General features: G+C 34.3%; 1 protein-coding gene across 2 annotated transcripts in view; it reads left to right on the top strand.

Annotated features, from left to right (window-relative positions):
• Nucleotides 1-15,752, top strand: part of BAZ2B (bromodomain adjacent to zinc finger domain 2B) — a 128,545-nt gene that overhangs the window by 53,183 nt on the left and 59,610 nt on the right. For both annotated transcript variants that reach the window (XM_007446456.1, XM_007446457.1), the window contains 6 exons: nt 2,085-2,177; nt 2,294-2,355; nt 3,943-4,008; nt 5,693-5,758; nt 7,204-7,248; nt 8,730-8,795. In XM_007446456.1, coding sequence (XP_007446518.1) covers nt 2,085-2,177; nt 2,294-2,355; nt 3,943-4,008; nt 5,693-5,758; nt 7,204-7,248; nt 8,730-8,795 — 398 coding nt within the window. The remainder of the gene's footprint in view (nt 1-2,084; nt 2,178-2,293; nt 2,356-3,942; nt 4,009-5,692; nt 5,759-7,203; nt 7,249-8,729; nt 8,796-15,752) is intronic.

Raw genomic sequence — 15,752 nt, 5'->3', positions numbered from 1 at the left:
TTCTATTAGAAAGCAGCAGTTTAGCTTGGAACAAAGCATCATACTTATGCCACCTTTTCTAGGAATTTTTTTTTTAACCACTTAGCAACCCTTTACATTTTAAGGCAGATTTAAGTCTTTATATCAGAGTTCAGTGAAAGCCTTCAATTCTTATATGTTAAAAAATAACGTTTACCTGGATCTGTCATAGATGAGAACAGTGTCCTGCAGGTGTATTATTATCAGAGCTTGCTAACTCTGCAGGCCAATTGATACATTTTTATTTCCCAGAGTATTTCGTGAACAGGAGAATCCTTTCAATGCGGCTCAGAAATTTTTGATGATGCTTAAAACTTCTTAATACTGAAAATTATTGGAAGATTGGAGGTATACTTTAGTATCAGCTTCTATTTCATCTTTTATTAACACTTCAAGTTTCCTAGATAAAATCAAATCTTCTTATATCCCCTCCCCTTTTTTTAAGTCTTCATGATAGGAAATCGACCGTAGTAACCAACTGCACCTCAGCTGTTACAAGGACGTAGGGTTAAGTTTCTTTCTAAAATCTCAAGGCATTTAAATTTCTCTAAGTGTTTTAGAAGTAGTAACATATAGACTGTGAAGTCAGAAAGTCCTGGGTGTGTATCTTAGCTCTGCTCTTTAACTTCTGGGAGCCTTATATTTCATTTGTAAGCTGGGCATAATGTTGCCTATCTCATAAGGTTGTTATGAAAATTAAACAAGATCATGTAAATTTAATACAACAGTTCAATAAATGGTGGAAGTTATGAGTAGAGCTCAAGTGGTTCAGGGAATCATGTGATTACCTGAATCACATGATTACCTGAATCAATCACTTGATTCAGGTAATCAAGTGATTACCTAATCATATTCATTATTAGTGAATATAAGTTTCTTAAAATTCTTCACCTGCTACAAAGTTGAAAACAATGTCTAATGTAAAGTGGTATTTTCTAAAATGATTTTATGAATGATACACCACTTTTATAGTTACAAGTATTTTGATCAAGTTTGCCAGCAGAAGAAAGTGTAACATTACATGCTTTTCTGTATCAGCTACCTATTGCCACATTAAGGCCAACCACAAAACCTCAGTGGTGTACAACTCTAAGCATTAACTATTTGTGTGGATGGAATGAGCTGGTGGCAAGTTAGGCAGTTAGGCATCTCTGCTGATCTTGGCTGGGCTTTTTCACATTAGTGGAGTCAACTGCCTCCATGTGTCCCAACCTCAGGCAGCCTAGCCCGAACATGTCCTCATAGTAAAGGGCAAGGCACAAGAGTAAAAAGAGTTGAAAGAGTACAGGTATACTTTCAGACTTCTACTTGCATCACACTGTTTACATCCCATTGGCCAAAGAAGATCACATGGCTGAACTCAAAATCAAGGAACAAGAAGATATATTCCACGCATGTCTTGATGAGAGGGGACCGCAAAGTCATATTATAAATGGCATGGATAGTCAAGGAATGAAGACTTGGGACCGTTAATTATGTCAGTCTATCCCAGTTTCACACATTTGTCCTTAAAAAGTATGAGAACTAGGTTGTCCTTAAAACTCATTGACATTCTGTACTCTTTATTTAGGAGGTTTAGTCGCTTTCCTTCATAAATGAGAATATCAGTGGATTCAAAAATTTTACCATTTATATAGCACACTGAAATGCTAAGTTTGGGGGCTTTGTTCTATTTTGGGTTCTCTTTCTTTTTTTTTAATATACTTTGTTATTTTTAAGACTGAAGCTGAATCACTTTTTTTTACATATTAGCAGGTACTTTCATACTAAGTGAGGATTACATGAAATGTGAAAAAAAATGGACTTATTTTAGCCTTTGTGATGAGGATTAAGAGAGGCATCATTTTTCTTATGTATATGGGATCATATTCGATGAAATAGTTTGGCAATTTCTAGGGGAAATGAACATGACATTTTCTGAGGTTCTCCTACTTGGTATCTAATGTTTGGCAATTTTCTTAAAAATTATGTCCTTCATGATGATACCAGTTTCAACAGGTATTGTTTTTAGGTTAGCAGTTGTGTAAAGTTGTTAATAACATTCCTTGAAATTTTGTATTTTTCAGAAATAGCCAGGCAAGCAGCACAAATAAAGCTTTTGAGAAAACTGCAAAAGCAGGAACAGGCTCGGGTTGCCAAAGAAGCTAAAAAACAACGAGGTGGGTGATTTAAATGGTAGCATAAACTTAAAGAGTGAGTATTGGGTAATTCATAAGAGGCATCTCTTCTTTGTTCCTTTTCTGATGATACCTGTGCCTTGATTTTTTCATCATAGCAATAATGGCTGCTGAGGAGAAGCGAAAGCAAAAAGAACAGATAAAGATTATGAAACAACAGGTATGTTTATTCCTTGGAACTGATATTTAAAGCACAGGCATTGTTTTGGGGATCTATCTGTATCTTTCTATGTGTACATTATTTTCATTTTGATTTCTGAAATAACTTTCACATTAATGTTATGTATCTTATTTAGAAAGTTGTCCTCTTTCATTAGTTAGAATTCACCTCATTTTATTTTATTCTATTTTATTTTTAATTTTTATTTAGTTTTGGCTGCATTGGATCTTCCTTGCTGCACACAGGCTTTCTCTAGCTGCGGCGAGCGGGGGCTATTATTCTTCACTGCGGTGCACGAGCTTCTCACTGCAGTGGCTTCTCTTGTTGCAGAGCATGGGCTCCAGTAGTTGTGGCCCGTGGGCTCTAGAGCACGGGCTCAGTAGCTGTGGTGCACAGGCTTAGTTGTTCCGTGGCATGTGGGAAGTTCCCAGACCAGGGCTTGAACCTGTGTCCCCTGTATTGGCAGGTGGATTCTTAACCACTGGGCCACCAGGGAAGTCCCTAAATTCACCTCATTTTAAAACGAAGTCTTCTACTTCCAAGTTTTTCTAAGAATTGATTACCACCGGAGCCTGTGCTCCACAACGGGAGAGGCCACAACAGTGAGAGGCCCGCATACCGCAAAAAAAAAAAAAAAAAAAAAAAAAAAAGCAGTGTAGTATTATCATGTTATTCATCATGTGAAGTAAGAAATTATAGTATGGAAATTTTTAATGATAATCGATTACAGTTGTGTGGCACCACACACTTTTTTATTATAAATTTATTTATTTATTTATTTTGGCTGCGGTGGGTCCTCGTTGCTGCCCACGGGCTTTCTCTAGTTGCAGTGAGCGGGGGCTACTCTCCGTTGCAGTGAGCGGGCTTCTCATTGCGGTGGCTTCTCTCATTGCGGAGCACGGGCTCTAGGCACGCAGGCCTCAGTTGTTGTGGCTCGTGGACTCTAGAGCGCAGGCTCAGTAGTTATGGCACACGAGCTTAGCTGCTCTGCAGCATGTGGGGTCTTCCCAGACCAGGGCTCGAACCCGGGTCCCCTGCATTGGCAGGCGGATTCTTAACCACTGTGCCACCAGGGAAGCCCCTGCCACATACTTTTTTAAGCACTTTTAATTTATTCATGACATAGTGAGAGAGGGCAAACACCTCTCCCTATTTTATACAAGAGTAGCTATTCTTTGCTCAAGATCATCCAATGAATGACAGTAACTCAGGACTAGCCTTAGGTTTTCTCACTCCTGATACACTATTTTTCTACTTTCTGTCCCGTTTTTATTTAAAACTAAGCATAATTGTAACTGCAGATACTTATAAAAATCCACAGGCTAAATGAGTTTAGTTTACGTAGTTTCTGTATACATATTTAGCATTTGTATTTTACAAATTGTTTTGAGAAATTTTATCAAGTCATATTAATTTGACATGAGCTTATATATGATGTTACACTAAACAATTAAGTTTTACATCCACCATGGGCAACCTTTGGTAACTCTGTATTTATATCTTAACTTATTTGATTTGACTTAAATACTTTTCACCTAGAAATTTAGTTTATTTTATTATCTTAAATTATTATAATTTTTTCTACAGGAAAAAATTAAGAGAATACAACAAATCAGAATGGAAAAAGAGCTTCGAGCCCAGCAAATTCTAGAGGTAGAATTCTTAAATGTGATATGATTAAAGTAATATATAGTCATATATTTTAAAGTCTCCAAAAATAAAAATCTTACCTACATATTCTGTCACTCATACAAATTAATATGTCCATCAGAAACTCTCTTTAAGCATAATGCATAGAGTAAGACCTTATCTGATCCTTATTTAGCAGACTCATCTAATCCTAACAACCCAGGGAAACTTCTGAACAAACAGGGAAACTTCTGAACAGCCAGTATAGGTGTCATAAGGTTCATATGCTGAAACTCGTGTTCTTTACTTTTAGAAAACTCATTAGGACTTATAGTCAGATATTTACTTTTAATTTAGAAATAAAACATTACAAGAGTGAAAGTAAATTTTAAACACAGAAACAGTTTAATCAGCTTGTTTTTCTGGCTTCTAATATACCCTGCTTCCCCACAAGCTGATGGAATAGGACTAGAGGACATATATGGGAATCAGTAAAATAATAGCCACAAGATAGCAGGGGAAAATACAGAAAAACTCCAACCAGCATGTATAGGAATTCAAAAGCCTACCAAGAGTCTGTAATCTTTTAGTTGAATAGCAAGCAGTTTTCAACACCTTAACAGCTGAAAGGCATTACTCTGTGGAACTGTACAGTATAATAACTGATGTTCAGAATAATTGCCCCAAGTCATCAAGAAAAAGCCAAATTATACTTAGCGTGGTGTGTCTAAGCAGTATATATCTCAAAATTATTTCCATCCAAAATAGTGAAAATAAACTTTTAATGTTCAGAATTGCTATAACCTCCCAGCTATTCAGGAAACTCTTGGTATAAACGATTTATTCCCTGAGGGTGTCAAATAGCTGAAGTGTTCTATGTTACATGATTATTCCTTCTAGAAATATACACATGTTTCCTTATCCATTTCAAATTAATTTAAAAAATCCAAATCTAAAGTACTCCTATCTTCAAGTAAATTGACAATAGCTACCGGATAGTTATCAAGCTACTAGATAATTAATGACTTTAACATTATGATGCTCAGATTTGGTATCATGGCCTTGATATTCAAAATGTACTTCATGAAAGATTGTGAGTTTCCATTCTATCTTTTTAAAAAACCTTGAATTTAATCACAATATACAGCTAGAGAAAATCAGATTTAATGTGTTTCATTTATATCAGCTGAGTAATGGATTATTTTATCTCAAATTTCAAGTATTAAAAAAATCCAAATAAAGTAGACATGTTCATTTTTAAATGTGTTACTGATTTATTATTTAAGTAACTTTTATTACCAGTTAAAATCTATCCCATCTTCTAAATTTTTTATGATCATGTTTTACTTTTAAAAATCAGAAAAAAGGAAAACTTACATAAAATAATTTTTTCTGTGATTAAGTTTTAATGTAAAATAATAAACACTCAATTATTTCAGACTTTTAATAGAGTTTGAAGAAGTCAAGAAAAGCTGACATACTCTTATGAATTTAAGAATTTTTTATATCTTAATGCTAATCTATACATTAGAAATGAAATTAGTATGTTAAATACAGTGTTAACTGTGGGAAAATCTGTAATTGTTTACATATGTGTTCCATGTTGTTTTGTACCTGTGAGGCATGTAGCTCCATTTTCAAGTCATAGATTACTTTCAAGTTGCAGTGGTGCTGTTGCATGACTTTGAGACCTGTTTTGCATGCACAGGCAAAAAAGAAAAAGAAGGAAGAAGCAGCAAATGCCAAATTATTGGAGGCCGAGAAACGAATAAAGGTTAGTTATGAGAATCAGTTTTCATTTTTCAAAAATAAAAACTGTATGATATTATACCAGTATCAATTATATTTAAAAAAAATAGCCCTCCTCAAAATGGCTATCTAAAAAAATGTTTAGCACAGATAAAACATGTGTATAGTGTGTGTTTTTATTGTATGTATATTGGATGTATTTTTTATATTTCATTATACAGGTTATATGTGATACTTTGAGCTCTTTAAATAGCAGACCAAATCAGAAATGCAAACTATTGCATAATACCTGTATATAGTTTTGATGGATAAGATCTCCCCAGAGCTATTTTGTATCATTTATGTTTAAGTTTCAAATTGTGTTCCCAATCCGATTCTCTCCTTAGATTATAACGTTCTCTTTGTTAATGTCTAATAACTGTTTTAACTATTAAAAAGTGAAAAGCCTACAGAAACAAAAACCTAACTTTATCAGCTATAATTTACCAATAATAAAATTAGCCATTGTTATATATTGTAACTTGATGTGTTGTTTGGGGATGTTTTGGTTTTGATTTTCTGACGTGAAACATAAGAGTTGGACCCTCACCCCCCCATCCAGCCTCCACCCCGACACACATTACACCCTTACCTTCCATTTTTTCTGATAGTTATTTACTGAAATTGGGCAGCCATGTGGTCCTACCAGTTCGAGAAACAGCCACTACAGCTATATCTTATAAAACCAGGGAACTGTTTGTTACCTTTTTCTACATAGACTCTCTTACTTTGTTCTTTAAATTTCTACTCCTTTTCAAAATGGCTGCCCTTAATATTAATTAATCCGTATTTTACCTTTATAAAAAGATTCAAATTGGTGACATTCCCAGAACTGTTTGTATTAAGCCCTACCCCTTTGGGATGGTGCCCTCAATCATCGGTGGGCATAAAAATCTCAAGCTGATTCCTTTTCTCTTGTCACTTTCATTCCTACACAGTGATAGAAATGATATAGGTGCTGTTAATCCCAGAGTGTATTTAGGGATTTATATTCAGAGTGGAGAGAGTTTTAATTAGCTAGATTTGAGGGTTGCTTCTTTATGTTTTCTTTTTTTTTTTTTTTTTTTTTGCCATTTTTTTTTTTTTTTTTTTTTTTTTTTTTTTTTTTTTGTGCCAGTTGTATCTGATATGCTCTATCTAGCTAGTCAGTTCAGTGAATGGGTCATTGAAGTGTGCTTGCTATTAGGTCACTGAATTTCAACTCTAAATGTCTACTGCATAAGGATCCTTGCTCCTGTCTTACGGTTTTTATATATTAGGTAGAACCATATGAAGTTGCCACTATATAAGTAAAAAATTATTGGATGTTTGCAGTTTCATATAGTTCAACCTAATGGAAGACTATAGAATCTCAGAAAAGGAACTTTTAATACTTGTTGCATGTTCTAAATTTTCCCTAAAAATCCATCTTAAAAGTTTCTTATTTTTAAGGAAAAAGAAATGAGAAGACAACAAGCTGTTCTTCTAAAGCATCAGGTCTGTAGACACATAGTTATACAGTTGTCGAAATGTACATTTTATAATTTTTCTTAAATCTATTTTTGGAAAAATCTTCAAGATATTTTCTTTAAAAGTTCCAGTATAATTCCTGCTTAAATTCCTGGTTTTGGGATTGGTGTCTTTCGGGGGGTTAAAAATTGGTTTCATGACTCTGTGATTTCTGTTTCATAATGTTGTGCCAACTCTTTCTACCAGGAGTTGGAGAGGCATAGACTAGATATGGTATGGGTATGTTTATTTCTGTACATCTAACACCGCATTGTGATTTGGTTGTGATATGGTTGTCATAGCAATGCATAAAGTGTAGCACTGGCTGCTGTCATATTACATACTGCTGCATGGCTTTACAGCACAGTGCATTGCATACATCTGCTTGTCTGTCTATAAAGAAATATGGTACATTTCCAAGATTTTCAATTGAATTGGGCAGGCCTTATATAAGGCTGCTGTCTAAAAGTTTACGTTACTGATGTCACAGTGCAAGTTGGATCACTATCCAATTAGACACGACTACGACCCATATTCTCCCATCATTCTAGATGCAAAACTGCCATTGAATACAATGGGAATTTTGAGTTAGGTTGATGAGAGAATATGAAATATATTCTGGTTTTATGGACAAATTTTAGAAATTTTTAGAAATATCCCTTTGGGGGAACCACGTATATCTAATCAAAAAGAACGATTCAGTACTATAGCTATGTGACTTTTTTATTTTAAAGTAAAATGAGACTCTCGAAGTAAGCTAATGCTTACCTTATTTTCATACTGTGCCTTTTAGATTCCACTTACGAGCCCATGGTGCAGCTTTTGTGGCTTTAAATAGTGCATCAAGTGGCAGACATCAGTAAGCAGGAATATCCCATTTCATTGATGTTGTTATATGAATCATGCCTATAACAGCTTGAAAAAAACTTTCTAATTTGTTGGTGGCTTATTGGATTTACAAAATGATAGTGTACTTGAAATAAAAATAACTAATTCTAAAACCATGAAGTGAAAGTGAATATAAATCAATTTCTGCCTGATCTAAAAATTTAAGAACAGCACAACCTTTGGTTTAATTGGCTGTAGTACATATTTGTGGTTTTTCTAATAGCAGATGTAAGGTAACTGACCTGTTCCAGCCAACCATTATGCTTTTTGTTCTGCCAGCTTTTGAAGGAGCATCACAACTGACCATAAGTAAACCTTGTATGCTTCTGTTTACACTGTCTCCATGTTCATTGCTTTACCTTTTTGCTTTTGATTGTTCTTGTATTTGCTTTCTAAACCTGAACTAAAACATGCACAGACTGGCCATTCTTGTCTTATATTTAGTATTTACTGTGACTTGTCTATAAATGCTAAACATGCTATACCGAGTTTTTTTGTTCTGTTCTGTTTTGTTTTTCCATTTGAAAATCCAACTGTTAACTATGGTTGAGTTATATTCCTAATTTTATCTGGCCTAATAGGAACGAGAGAGAAGGCGACAACATATGATGCTTATGAAAGCTATGGAAGCGCGTAAAAAAGCAGAAGTAAGTGTATGTTTCTGGAGAAACATTATCGTCATAAATTCATATTTTTTCTGAAAACATTGGCTCTTCTAAGTATAGATTTTTTGGAGTAGGCATTGTCATGATTTACCGACTCTCATAAGCAAACCAAAGGTTAGAGATAGTAGCCAAGTGTTAGAACATAAAAGAATCCATGGGATGGATTCCAATGTATGAGTTAGTTTTCTTGGCTGAGATTCTAATTACCTTTTTAAAATATAGTGAATGGCATTCATTTGGATAAAATGAATTCTTCTTACTGTGACCAGAGTTTCACAAAATTACAGCATGCCTAGACAAGTCCTGTGTGTCCTAATTCAAACATCAGTCAGTTCAACCGTGGACTTCTGCCCTCAGAGTTACTCTTTAGCATTCTATCTGTAAAATTAGGCCTAAGTACTATCTTTGAAATAGACTTTTACCATATACTTCAGAATAAGAAAATTATTGCAGTAAGTCAAAATGAACTTATATGGTTGTTAATAGAAATCACTTAAAGGTTAAAAAATGTTACAAAGGAATGCATTCTGAATTAAAACAGTTGAATAGAGGTATGGCCATTATAACCAGGGCTTTGGAGTTTCAGAGACTCAGGTACACGTGCTGGCTCTAAACCAACTTGCTTTAGCTCTTCAGGTTATTTCTTCTTTAAAATTGAGATAATGATTCTGGTAGGATTATAAGATTATCAAGTGGGATAAGCATTTAATAAATAATAATTAATGAAAACGAGACTGTTTGGTCTAGAAGTTGAGTGCCCTATATTTCAGTTTTCTGGCCTCAGCTGTGGCTTAAACTCTCATTACAGATTTCTGATATGAAGGCACAGTATGTGTACTGTTTAGGAACCTGGACATTGTAACCAAATGATCAGGATTTGAATTCTGATTTCAGTACATTCCAGCTATATGACCTTGGGCAAGTTATTTAACCTCTCTGTGATTCATTTTTTTCATCTGTAAAATGGGGATGATACTAATTCCTATTTCATAGGGTTTGTAGTTATGATTAAATGGGTGTGTGTCTATATGAGCGTATGTGTAAAGTTCTTGGAACAGTGCCTGGCACCACATAGTGCCTACTTACTTATCACAATAAGTTATTTATTACTATATAGGTGTTTTTTTTCCTTACTTGTTAATTATCCAGGGCCACTGACACCCTCTACACCTAACATAACAAGGGAGTCTACACATGGATTTATAACCACAATCTAAAAATGACACCCTCTACACCTAACATAACAAGGGAGTCTACACATGGATTTATAACCACAATCTCTGAAAAATGACAGGCAGGGAAAGAGAGAGAGGTAACAGATTCCAGGAATGGGCATGGCTGCGAACTCTGTTCCCTTCTGAACGCAATGGTGGGAAGAGTAGGGAAGGGGATTAATTAAAATTCTAAAAGCTCGACCTAATTTTCTCCTATCTGGAGAGATGGGAACTGAAGGAATAACTCAGGGAAAAGACCTGGAATATCCCTCAAGAGGCAAGTTCTTCCCTGCCAGGTATTCCTCTTACCAGAAGGACCAAGAAGAACCAGGGCTTGTTATTCTGATTTTTCCTCTTGGAGAGGAAAGCTAAAGAAAGTCAGAATAATGAAAATAACCAAGAGCATTATCTCCAGACGTACTAGGATTTGGTAGAAGGGGACACCCAAGAGAATAGTAAGGATAAGATCATCCAAGGGAGCGAATGCTCAGGTTAAGCGGTACCCAAAAGGCCCACAAGTCATGACCTCTCCCACTGGTTTTCTTATATTTGTTCTGTGGCCTGGGAGGAGTGTAGGAAAAGCTGCTGAAGAGAGGCGAGTAAGATCTGCATTGAGTGGAAGGTAGCGGCCATGGGATAAATGAAGATAATTCAAATGAAATCTTCTAAGAATCTCTCAAGACCCAAGAGCATCTTTCATGGGAAAAGGATATACCCTTGAGTAGACAGAGTGAAATCAGGTACACTGCTTCCAATAAAACTTGGAAAGGGATATGAGAAACCAGGTACAGCTCTCCCTCTTCTAGCTACCTTCATCCTCAGAAAAAAGGAACATGAATAGCATACAAAATACTCCTCAATTTGAAGTACTTTGAAATATAAAAACAATTATCAGGTAAAGTGAGAAGAAACTAAAGGAAAATTAACCCACCTATATTGGAGCAATGCAAGTTCGTGATAGGGCTGCCCATATCAAGCATGAATAATTAGAAAAGAAATGCAAGAAAACTATGCCAAAATATCAAACCAAAAATATATGTGTGTACGCACGTGTGCATGCATGTATACATAAAGTAACAGCTTAAAGCATAATAACTTAAAGAACCTGTTTTCCCTGCTTTCATTCTTGCTTTCCTCAGCACACTCCCTACGCATTCTCCACAGAGTAGCCGGAGTGATCTACTCAAAAAAGAAACCAGATTATATCTGGATAAACACTATCCAGTGGCTTCTCATTACAATAGTAATAAAGTCCAAATTCCTCACCAATGACATATCAGACCCACATGCCCTGACCTCTGCCAACCTCTCCAACTTTACCTCATACAATTTGTACCTTATGTACTATGTTCCAGTCATTTTTGTCTTTTTATTATTTCTAAACAAAGGGTCTTTACTGTTGCTGTTCTTCCACTGAATATTCAAGTGGTTCTTATCTATTGTTCAGTCATAGGTCAAATATTAACTTATCAAAGAGGCCTTCCCAGAACAGAGTACATTATATGTTGTCTGTCTATATAATTTTCTTTATATGATAATAGTAAAGTCATTTTACTTTATTCTAGGTGGTTTTCTTTTTTTAAACACTTAGGAACTATTATTTAAAATAACAATACAATAACATATGTTACAAATAATCCTTTATCAGGATGTTTAAGAGAATCCCATAGGTAAAGCTGAATTCTTAAAATGTTGTTATCCTCTGATAACTATAGACCTGAGAACAGGACTAGAGAATTTTACCAGTTATTCAGATTTTTTTTTTTTTTTTGGCCACACCGTGCGGTATGCAGGATCCTAGTTCCCTCCGACCAGGGTTCAAACCACGACCCCTGCATTGGGAGACGTGTAGTCTTCTTAACCACTGGGCCACCAGGGAGGTCCCCAATTACTCAGATCTTAAATTGTGTTCCTCTATTGAATGATACCTATAGATCTTAGTAATCAACTAAGTATGTTTTTACATTTCTTAAAAGACTGTTGTGTACACAGCATTAAATTAGATGCTGCAGGAAAAGCAAAGAAATTAAAGACGCTTTTTATCATATCAGAGAGAGAAATCTTTACAGTATAAACAGTTAAGCAGTGACTAGGCATATATTTTTACTGATAATCCAAACTTTCACCATATCTTTTACATAAACTTACACCTCCGTGAATATTAACAAACGCTTCCTATGTCTATTTGTTCATTTCTTCATTATTAATGTGCATGAGATGTAACTAGAGTAATGCCAGTAATGGGCACATCTTGGCTTCATATTCTGCCTCTTATTACCTCCTAATAGCTCAACTGCAAATTTTTCTGTTATTAACTGTTAAAAGAACAAACTTTATTGTAAAGTTAAAGCCATATGATACTTAGGCAGGGCCAACTCAAAATTCTGAAACAGCCTATGTGTAACCCTTGATTCTAAACATTAGACATTTAATTATTAAGTTGTGAAGAAAAAAATAAGATAAACAAAAATGCTGATGTTATGGGTAATGTTTATAGAATTATGAGGTTAAAAAATTAATTGCTTTCACCTTGTTAATTAAAAATCTCTTATAACATCTGAATTTATTCCAAGAAACTCCCATAGTCATCAAAGTAAAAAGGTAACACAAACACCATTTTTATGTTTCTTTGTGTACACTACACTGATCTTACTTTTTGATTTAGTGTTAACTTATTTCTCACTAAAAACATCCCAAATTTATATTGGTTCCCTAACTTAGGAATCTAATTTCTATAGTTTTTCCTTTATATAAATCTATAATTAATAAGAATATTCAGACATATAAATTACCTTACTTATTATATTAATTTTCGTGTATCATCATAGTTCATAAATATCTTTATTATATAATGTAAGAAAGGATAATCTTTAGCCTCATGAATAAAAAAGGCTTATGTCCTAGTATAATTCAAGCCTTACAATATATTTGTGCTCTCATTATTACTAATCACTGGAAACTTAGGTTGGTTTAAGCAGTGAGACAAAGTAGCTCAAAATCTCCTGTTTCATTTATAAAAACTTCAAACTATGTCAGTCACAAATTTATAAACACTTTACTCATATTATCTGAATAATCAACCGTAGTACCCATAACAGAGTCTTTTGTATATGTATCTCCCCAAGGATCAATAAACAACAAAAGGTTGTTAAACATGCGTCTATTACAGAATGACTATGTCAGCACTTTAGGAGACAAAACCATAAAATAGAAGAGAGTAGTTCAGGTTTCAGAAATCATCTAATAATTTGCAAGCATAAAAAATGTATAACCCATTCAATGATTCAAGTCATGAGAATATTTTATAATCCTATATTTATACTAATCATTACTTAGTGAAAAATGAAAAATTGCTCATGTAGACAGTTTTGTTTAAACCCATTTTTCAGTTGAAGATATAATAAATGTACTTATATGACATACTTGTGTATTGTACTTTATATAATGTACTTAATTTCAGTTTTAAAATTAAATTGTCTTTAAAAACATGTAAAGGCTTCCCTGGTGGCACAGTGGTTGAGAGTCCGCCTGCCGATGCGGGGGACACGGGTTCGTGCCCCGGTCCGGGAAGATCCCACATGCCCCGGAGCAGCTGGGCCCGTGAGCCGTGGCCGCTGAGCCTGTGCGTCCGGGAGCTTGTGCTCTGCAACAGGAGAGGCCACAGCAGTGAGAGGCCCGCGTACCGCGAAAAAAACAACACAAAACAAAAAAAACATGTAAAATGATTTTATATTAACTATTCAGTAAAATGTTAAATGTCATACACATTTAAAAGATACATGCACAATTTTGGAACGAATTATTATCAATGTAATTTAGATGTATTAAAATCTCTACTTATCTGACTCAAGAATTAACAATTTTGATTTTAATTTAGGAGACATTTGTATATTAGTAGCTACTCTAAGAATATTTGGTAATAGTTAATCTAAAGTAAGTACAGACTTTTGTGTAATACTTTGGTGGATTTTATGAAAATGTGATAACTGGAAATTTTTACTCTTTTTAAATAGTATTTTATATTGATACCTGTAAAATACAATAAAATATAAATAATTTTATTAAAAATTTAAAATATAAGGATTTCTTTTATCATGGATTCATAATTTTTTCATTTGTTTAAACTTAATTTATTATTACATTTTAAATGTAAAAATAGGCCCTTTAAAAAAAATTACCCTGATTTTTCTACTCACGCTCAGTATGTGACATAAAATAGTATCACTTTTATTCTTTATATCTGTCTTCTATAAATGGCTTGTGTTATTAATCTTATTTACACTTTATTCTTCTTGCACCCTGATGTAAATCTGTGTCTCTTAAAGAATATTTATGTCTTTGAAATTTAAGTACAGTTGCTGTGAAAAGAAATGTAATCTCCTAATTATGCCCAGAGCAAACACCTAAGAGACCCAGTAGAATCATAAAATACAGGAAACATAGGCATCTTTGCGACATGGCCTCTTAAAAATGGCCTGTTTGGCAATTTGATAAGTTGTAAAACTTTATAATAACAGATCCTCCTACCACACTCATTGCTTAGTTTTCAAACTTCTATGATTCTAAAATAGAATAAATTCATTTCATACCTTTGTTATTTTGCTATAGAGTTCTGGAAATACTTTCAATTATGCTTTTAGAGTCCCTAAAATAATCCTTTTATGCATTTTAAATTTTCACCCTATGTATCTTAGGCTATTTAGTGTAATCTAAATTTAACACTTTTGCTATTGAAAGATGTTGCAACTTTGAATGAAATTTAAATGACTTCTTAATTAGGATATTAGTAATATTTTGATACAGAAAATTTCATTACTATAATTAAGATGATAAAAAAGATATTTTATTGTAAATGACATATTTACCAAGAATCCACATTTATTTCATAAATTTCTACATCTAGAAAACTGCGTAAGGACGGGGAAAGTTGGGAATGAAGGCCCCCAAAAACTGGAAGGAGGCATTCTAATTTGCTTGTAATTATTTATAGTCAATCTAAAATAGAGTTAAGAGCTATATTTCATAGTCATTTGTAGACACTGTAAGTTATTGCCCTGAAATTTAAACAATGTGGCACTTGTAGATTTAATCATTCAGCAAATTAATCAACGCTTAAATAATTTTTATATGCTAAGGCACACTGTATATGTCCATTAGAGACATATGATAACTATTATAGTTGGAAATAAGAACAATATTTAGACCAGTGCGAGAGGAAAATTGCACTGATACAGGCTTGAGTTGTCAGAGACAAAGATAATATTAAAAACTCTCCTGAGGGTTTCTGGCAAATTATACTGCTGGGAATGGAATAGGTCCATAAAGAGGTGCATAAGTTGGTTCCTCTGATGTCTAGAAGTTCACACTACAGTGCGAGAGATCAACTTTAAACAAATAATTGTCACTCAGCGCAATAAATGCTGTAATAAGTTATGTGGAAGCTCAAAAAAGGGAAATATTAAAACTCCTGAACTAGCTGTGGGAAAAATTAAAACACAGGCTTTATTTTTGTGTAAGGGAGGAAGGGCTATGCATTCCAGTCAGAGGGGATGACAGGTACATAAATACAATGTTGCAACTAAACAGGACCTCTGGGGTCCTGGGAGGAAGGTGCAGAGAGGGGGTTAGTCAATTTTAACCTTGTGCATATACCTCTCTTGGCTTTGCTGCTTCTCCTCCTCTTCCTCCCCCTCCTCCTCCTCCTTCCCCCTCCCCCCACCACCCC

Source organism: Lipotes vexillifer, unplaced genomic scaffold (assembly GCF_000442215.2).
Source record: "Lipotes vexillifer unplaced genomic scaffold, Lipotes_vexillifer_v1.1 scaffold173, whole genome shotgun sequence".
NCBI classification, from domain to species: Eukaryota; Metazoa; Chordata; class Mammalia; order Artiodactyla; family Lipotidae; genus Lipotes; species Lipotes vexillifer.
This window is presented reverse-complemented; position numbering and strand designations above follow the sequence as displayed.